We start from the raw sequence: 6,992 nt of genomic DNA on the forward strand, positions 1-6,992 counted from the left end.
GAATTCCCAGGTTAAACTTACGAGGTAAAGAATATACGCCTGCAAGAGAATAGGATCGTTGACCCTCATAAACCCGGCTTTCGTCAGGGCATGCTGTGTGCCAGTATGGTATCTTGCCAGGAGCTCCTTTTTGGTCTCGTTGAACCGTTTGTAGACGTCTGCATCCTCAAGCGATGTGATCGCCATGAGGTACATGGAGAACATGAGAGCCTCGATGTTCTTTGGTGCATTTTCGAGATCAGAGCTCGCCTCTATGATCTGTGCTTGAACTGTAGGAACATGTGTTATCTTGAGCAGGGGATTAATGTTGTCGATATATATTTGCCAGAGCTGGAAGATGTGTATTGTGGAAGGATGAAGATTCACAATAGGGACTGGGGCAGCTCCAATGATGAAAGGAAACCCATCAGTGTCAAACATTCGATCAAAGGCACGATGAATACTTGAGCCCACTTCAGGTTCATCATCAGAGGAATCTTGCAGCATGTGTTCACTGGCTCGAAACTACGTTGAATATTAGACGATTGTAGTGAGCGAGAGGAGAACTCAGCCTACCTCCTTGTGATAAGAAAACCACGCCCCGCCGCCAGTCCTATAATCATGTGAGCAGAAGTACTTCGAGGGGCGTTGACATGTTTTGTCTGCAGGATGCATACCGTTGCTCTGAATTAGATGGTGCAGGGGATGAACTAGCTTCAGGGGTTGTCTTAAGACCTTCAAAATCGTTCTCAAGTTCTTCAACATCTTCACCCGGGGGGCCATCAGGTCTTAATTCATGCCCGATGGCATCAACTTTGACACCGTGTTCCGCTAGAAGGGTTTCGTACTTTTTTAGCCGATCGATCAAGTCCTTCTCCTGGAGACGCTTCTTCCGGCGGCGAGGAGGCTGGGGTGGAATAACACGACATTCAACTTTGGCCTTTACACAGTTGGCACACGGCTTGTTCTTGTCACAGCGGACCTTACGCTGTTGACAAAGCACACAGCTGGTCCCTCGAGTTAATTTGATGGCGGAAGGATCCTGAGGTTGCTGTACTTGAGACTGCTGTTGCTGCTGCGGGGCCGATCCGGGGACACCGGGAATGCCATTTGGGTAGGGCATGGCCAGTCAGTAACTGTGTCAGAGGACCGAATCGCCGGATGGTTTGACCCCGACGGAGTGGGTATCCTATGCCGGATCTGCACGGGGCCGGGCAAGGGGTACAGGCGACGGCGAAGGAGGTGTCGGGCCCGGGCGAGTGTGTGCTGAGACAATAAGACACAGCAACAGCCACGCGTTATTGGGTATTGACGTGGCGGCGAATGAAGAGCGGGGGTAGGCCCCAGAAAGAGGCGTTTTTGTTCAGATTTGAGAGACTCTCATGGGTTCCCTGAGCTGCAAGTCTCTTTCAGCTGTAGGTACTGGACTGTCGGAATTCTCAGCCCTACAGTAAGATACTTGCCTACCTACAGTAGAGTAGCTTGTGGGTAGGGATCAGAGTCAGGGACCTGCAAATGCATCCATCCATCTGCTTGTGGCCAGTGACAGGACAGATCTGCAGAAGAGGGAACGGACGTTGCGATGCGTTGGATGGATAATTATGGCGTGTTTGCGATCTTCGGGCCCGAGATTACGGGAACGGGAGCTTGATTTTTGCTTGGCGGCCGTGCTCTTTTATGAGAGACTGTTTGATATCGTAAGTAGGATTGAACTGATTGGTCCCCTCGATCCTTGCGTGCTAATGGGTGTTGAAGATGAGGTTGAGCGGATCAGATACAATCAAGGGCGGGTCAAGAGGTGTAATCCAAGGGCGAAATGAAGAAAAGGCGAAGTACCATTAAGAGACTCTCTTCGGGTAGTAGACAAGAAAATGGCCGAGAGTTGTCAAGTTTGAGTGTTGCTCATGATGAGTTTATGTCCGTCGGTCCCGAGGGAGGGGACACTCTTGGCACCTTCGCGACTTTGATTTCCCAATCGAGTATAGCTTTGTGGTCTCCGGATCCGACCTATAACTGATCCCTTCACCTTCGGGACCCTTATTCTACGTCAAACCACTTCTCTCGGGTCAATTTTCGTAATTTTCTCTATTAGGATGAGTATTGACCGAGCACGCGCATCTTCTGTATGTAAATCTCTTCTAGGTCCTGCCGCTAGTTTCAACTTATTGCATGGCTCGGTTTTCAGTCCGTCCGATGATTACTTGCAGCGTAGATATATATCTAGCAAAATGTCCAGTTCAACAAGCCTCATCTTGCTCAGCAGCACCAGATTCCAGTGTTTTCCAACATTTGCAGTCATACTAATACTAATACGCTGTATAATATCACATCGTATAAGCACCTGCACCTCCAGCTGAATAGCTTCAGCTTCAACTTCAACCATGTCTCCCCCTGACAAGACCGAATCTCATGCTCCAGATCGCAAATCATTCAACTCGCTCTCATCAGCCGAACCACAAATTCCTTTCGAACCTAACAACAAAATATCATCACAAGATGAGAAGCCTCAACCACTTCAAGGCAACCAGCAAGAGTCCGCAAATGACACCAAGGAAGATGAGTCAAGTCCCAAGGGCCCAGCTTTCGACAAAGAAGCTCAGGAGAACTACAAACCAAAGACACTGAAGTTCTGGCTTATAATCCTCTCTGTCTTTGCTGCCATGTTTCTCGTCGCTCTCGACCGCACAATCATTGCAACTGCCATTCCTCAAATCACAAACGACTTCCAGAGTTTAGGCGACATAGGATGGTATGGTTCTGCATACATGCTCACAACAGCTGCCTTTCAGCTCATTTTTGGTCGTATCTATCGATTTTACCCTTTAAGGACGACCTTCCTTGTCTGTATCTTGCTGTTCGAGATTGGCTCTGCCATTTGTGGTGCCGCTCCCAATTCTGTTGCCTTCATAATCGGAAGAGCTATTGCTGGTATTGGCTCAGCAGGCATCATGACTGGATCGATGATGTCCATTGTTCCTATGATTCCTCTTCATAAGCGGCCAATGTTCCAATGTAAGTATACACTCTCCCATCCATGACTAGACGAGTAACGACTAACATATTCATAGCCATGTTTGGCATGGTTTTTGGCATCTCGTCCGTTGTTGGACCTCTTCTTGGGGGAGCCTTCACTCAGCATGCCACTTGGCGATGGTGTTTCTATATGAATCTCCCTGTAGGATTCGTCGCCTCGGTCTTCCTCTTCTTCTTCCTCCACATATCACCCAAGAAGCACGAACCTGTTCCTGTTCTAAAGCATATCACCCGATTAGACCCCGCTCGGAACATTCTTCTTTGTGCCATCCATGATCTGCCTCATCCTGGCCCTTCAATGGGGTGGCTCGACTTACCCCTGGGGCAACTGGCGAATAATTCTCCTCTTCGTTCTCTTCGCTCTTACAGCCTTCATTTTTGCTCTCATACAGATCAAGATGCCCGAGACTGCAACTGTCCCCGCCAAGGTCATCACTCAGAGGACTATGCTGGCCTGTGCATGGACCATGCTGTTTGTTGGTGGTGGTATGATGATTGTCGTTTACTATCTCCCCCTGTGGTGTAAGTAGCCCCTGCCTTCATTTTGTTTATAGCATACGCTCACAAATTAATAGTCCAGGCTACCAAGGGCGCCAAACCCGTCGACTCGGGCATTTATACGATCCCGTTAGTGCTAAGCCTTGTCGTAGCTAGTATTATCTCTGCTGCCTTCACCCAGCGCATTGGCTACTATGTCCCATCTATGCTGATATGTCCCTGTATCATGGCCATTGGAGAAGGGCTCTTGACCACGCTCAAGCCAGATACGGGTTCATCGCACTGGATTGCCTATCAATTCCTTGTTGGTTTTGGTTTGGGCCTTGGAATGCAGACTTCTGGCCTTGCTGTCCAAGCAACACTCCCCAAGGAGGATATCCCCATCGGAATCTCGATCACCTTCTTCGCACAGCAACTCGGTGGTGCCATATTCGTCTCCGTTGGGCAGACTGTGCTTAACGGGCTTCTCGCGAAACATTTATCAGATATACCCAACCTCACGCCCAAGAAAATTGTCGATGCAGGCGCTACAGAACTGAACAAGATAGTTCCGCCCGAGTACATGCCCCTGGTGAAGGACGCCTACAACATTGCCATTACCCGGATATTCTTTGTGAGTCTGGCATTGACTCTAGCCCAGTTGATTTGCGCGCTTGGTGTGGAATGGAAGAGCATCAAGCCCAAGACCGAGTCATCGCCAGAGGCCGGCAACCCTCAGGTTCGACAGGAGTCAAAGCCAGAAGAGCCATGATGGACGATATATAAGACGTTTAGGTTTGTAAAATTGATGAGGCTATTAGCAAAGAAAACTCCCCCCATGAAACAAGACCGCTCATACAAAAGTAAACAAATAGTACAATACATATGTAGATTAGAATAGGATAATAGCGATTACGAGCGTACAGTCATGTCCTAATTCCTCAAACAGGCAACTGATTTTGACTCGGATGTAATCCGATTAGCTATTTCAGTATCACGCCGTGCACCGGCCGCTCTCAACACCAGGCGGCCTGTTCTTTGTTGGACTTCTTAGTCGCACTTGGGAGGCGTAGGATGGCGGTGAAGCCTTTGTGCCATGATCATCATGCGACATCCACCAGAGACGACTTGGACAGGGGACCCATCTCTATGATCGCAGAAAGGATCAAAAAGAAGGCATAGCCTAGATAATTCTTGGAAGTTAGTTGATATTTCGACCATGGACAGATTTGTAAATAAATGCCTTTAACGTGAGGGTTTTCTCTTCTCCAAGTCCACGACGCTCAAAAATCACATTCATCTGTAATACTTCTTGACCGCCATCTTTGACTCACAGCTTATATGCAATTGCGCCGAATTATCAGCGATTTCCTCCTCTCGAGCATTTCATAAACTCAATTGCAATCGACATGTGCACAAGTATCAATACCACAATGGCTTGCGGCCACACATTCACAAACTATGCCACAACATGTGGCATGGCCACAAACTGTCGTCCATGCATTCCCAATGTCAAAATTCAACATCTCAACGATACGTGCGCAGCGTGCGATCCGGCGGCCCGGAGGCGCCGTGTCCGTCAGGATTACGAAAGCCGGCACGCCGAGCTCATGGCCGAGTACATGGCGGCCAAACAGACAGGCGATGGAGCAGCCATGGCGCGTGTAGAGCTTCTGGTCATGGAAAATTCCATGACCACAATGGAGCGGAATTTCGAGATCGGCATGCACTGCCAAGAAGAGGATGTCATGTGGTGGGAGATGAATTGAACGACAAAGATGCGCTGAAATGATTTATGACGATTACGAGAGGGATCTGGCGTTTGCCTGTACCAACAATGGGGGGACTACTGCGTATTTATGAACTACTTACAAACATCTGCCATTGATACTAGACTTCCGAGCCCAACATGTCCCCAAACCATTATTCCAACCGTCTAACTATGTAATATGTACCAGAGTCTACCGTGACTCTTTAAATCCTCCGCTCTATGTGTATAACGCCGAGAATTGGACAAGTCGAGTATTGGTAACCGAGGTCCAGGCTCGGTGTTTTTCGTGTTCCGCGTAGCATGACAAAAAGGGAATCATTCTTGGTCTTGATGCCGAAAAGAGTGCCCTCAGCTTATGCCGAGGGATGCAAAGTGGTATCCAATGTGTTATCAAAACAAAATGTGAGGCCGTGTCTTTCATAACACCTTTAATGAGGTGAGCTTCAATGCGATCTGGGTGATGGTGGCTGTGGTGATACTGATCGGTAGGTTGGACGGTCGTATTGTACGTTCTTGAAGGCCGGCATGAGAGTGTCAATGCTGAGTGGTGTTTGTATTGAAGGATAATCCAAGTCGATAGAGCTAGCAGTCGACGTTGCCGATGTTGAAGAAGTATCGGAAGTGAAAGAGGTCGCTTGCTTGTACTTCTTGCTCGGCGCAGGCGAGTAGCTGTCGATGCTATCGCAATGAGGACGTTTCCCACTACGAGACGGCATGGCTGTGCGTGTCGTGGGTTGCTGCAGGTAAAAAGCAGGCGTTGTGATGTTCAAATGATGTGAAGCCGTCGACACGCGCACCACTTTGTCCGTACTTTGACCAAAGGCGGCGATCATGATTTGGAAGTGTCCAAAGATGAGAGTGGTGAGATAATATGGAGTGGACTCCCGAGGCGGGAGAGTATATTCAAAGGTTTGTCAAACCTGGAGGCGGCGACGAAGATGGAGTTGGGCGATGAATATCGGAGAATTAGAGATTGAGTATGAGATTCGAGGCAGATATGATGATGCGATGTGCGACTATTTCAGATCAGATGAGTACTTGATATTTGCCGGAAAGATCCAGTTATGGTCCCTAGTGACGCAAGACGACTCATCGGATCTATATTATGGAGATGATAATCCAACACGCGCTGAATAATAGTTATGCAACTTGCGCAGAGATCGCCGTAGGGCGCTGATGGGTGAACCCAGTCCAGGAAACCAACAAGCAAGCTTAGTTGCTGGACAATGCTTGATCGGCTGAGGCGACTGTCCTTGGGATGTTTGCCCTGAAACGTGGGACTGAGGAGTTCCAGGCAGAGAATGCCACCACCCGGTACTGCAAAGGCCATAAGCTGCCGGTGGTATCGCCCATCTGAGCCAAAATGAGATGCCTGCATTGGATGGATGGATGCATTTGCATTTGCATTCGCTTTGCATATCTTACCTTGAGCGGCTTGAAAATTGGTGGAGATGGTCAAGCTTGAAAGCTTCTTTTTGAGTTAACAAAGGCTTATAGCTGATAAGATTTAGATTCGATTTTTGTTGAGTTCTCGTACAAAGAACCGACACAGGAATAAAGCCTATTTTGCCGAGTAACCTGCAACCATGGCCGGTTTTGAACAAAGCAGCTGGTGTATCAAATGGATTGGATCTCGACTCCTGGATGATGATCAAAGCACCATAGGAATAGCCACAGACACGGGCACAGGCATGGATCTGCTCAACTAAGCGACGTCGCGTCAATGTCGATG

At 48.5% G+C, this 6,992-nt stretch overlaps 4 protein-coding genes across 6 annotated transcripts in view; 2 read left to right on the forward strand and 2 right to left on the reverse strand.

Annotated features, from left to right (window-relative positions):
• FOXG_19215 (uncharacterized protein) overlaps positions 1-1,880 on the reverse strand; it is a gene marked incomplete at its 3' end in the record, with an annotated part of 3,352 nt that extends 1,472 nt beyond the window's left edge. Inside the window, exons 1-3 of one of the 2 annotated variants that reach the window (XM_018399414.1) lie at positions 657-1,880; positions 556-592; positions 22-504 (exon numbers count right to left, since the gene is read on the reverse strand). In XM_018399414.1, the coding sequence (XP_018242063.1) occupies positions 22-504; positions 556-592; positions 657-1,102 (966 nt within the window). In that variant the 5' untranslated portion in view covers positions 1,103-1,880. Of the gene's footprint in view, positions 1-21; positions 593-656 lie in introns of both variants that reach the window. The other variant, XM_018399415.1, reaches the window with a different exon arrangement.
• A 161-nt stretch (positions 1,881-2,041) lies between these two features.
• FOXG_06299 (uncharacterized protein) lies at positions 2,042-4,530 on the forward strand. 2 transcript variants are annotated; one of them, XM_018384897.1, is made up of 3 exons: positions 2,042-2,991; positions 3,048-3,534; positions 3,588-4,490. In XM_018384897.1, the coding sequence occupies exons 1-3, from the start codon at positions 2,361-2,363 to the stop codon at positions 3,664-3,666; spliced, it is 1,197 nt and encodes a 398-aa protein (XP_018242065.1). In that variant the 5' UTR covers positions 2,042-2,360; the 3' UTR covers positions 3,667-4,490. The 2 variants fall into 2 exon arrangements, with proteins under 2 accessions (XP_018242065.1, XP_018242066.1); XM_018384898.1 differs by having other exon boundaries at positions 3,048-4,530.
• Positions 4,531-4,551: 21 nt separating this feature from the next.
• On the forward strand, positions 4,552-5,419 carry FOXG_06300 (uncharacterized protein). The gene has a single exon (XM_018384899.1). The coding sequence runs from the start codon at positions 4,899-4,901 to the stop codon at positions 5,256-5,258; it is 360 nt and encodes a 119-aa protein (XP_018242067.1). The 5' UTR covers positions 4,552-4,898; the 3' UTR covers positions 5,259-5,419.
• On the reverse strand, positions 4,714-6,992 carry FOXG_06301 (uncharacterized protein). Its single transcript, XM_018384900.1, has 2 exons — positions 6,686-6,992; positions 4,714-6,276 (listed from the first exon to the last, which is right to left on the reverse strand). Exon 2 carries the CDS (start codon positions 6,091-6,093, stop codon positions 5,704-5,706), a length of 390 nt encoding a protein of 129 aa, XP_018242068.1. The 5' UTR covers positions 6,094-6,276; positions 6,686-6,992; the 3' UTR covers positions 4,714-5,703.

Source organism: Fusarium oxysporum, chromosome 2, assembly GCF_000149955.1.
Source record: "Fusarium oxysporum f. sp. lycopersici 4287 chromosome 2, whole genome shotgun sequence".
Lineage (NCBI taxonomy): Eukaryota > Fungi > Ascomycota > Sordariomycetes > Hypocreales > Nectriaceae > Fusarium > Fusarium oxysporum.

Bases quoted from the DNA above. Each gene is read 5' to 3' on its own strand.
- FOXG_06299 (XM_018384897.1), top strand. From the start codon at position 2,361: ATGTCTCCCCCTGACAAGACCGAATCTCATGCTCCAGATCGCAAATCA. The intron at 2,992-3,047 runs GTAAGTATACAC...ACATATTCATAG, and splicing joins TAAGCGGCCAATGTTCCAAT to CCATGTTTGGCATGGTTTTT. The intron at 3,535-3,587 runs GTAAGTAGCCCC...ACAAATTAATAG, and splicing joins TTACTATCTCCCCCTGTGGT to TCCAGGCTACCAAGGGCGCC.
- FOXG_06300 (XM_018384899.1), top strand. From the start codon at position 4,899: ATGTGCACAAGTATCAATACCACAATGGCTTGCGGCCACACATTCACA.
- FOXG_06301 (XM_018384900.1), bottom strand. From the start codon at position 6,093: ATGATCGCCGCCTTTGGTCAAAGTACGGACAAAGTGGTGCGCGTGTCG.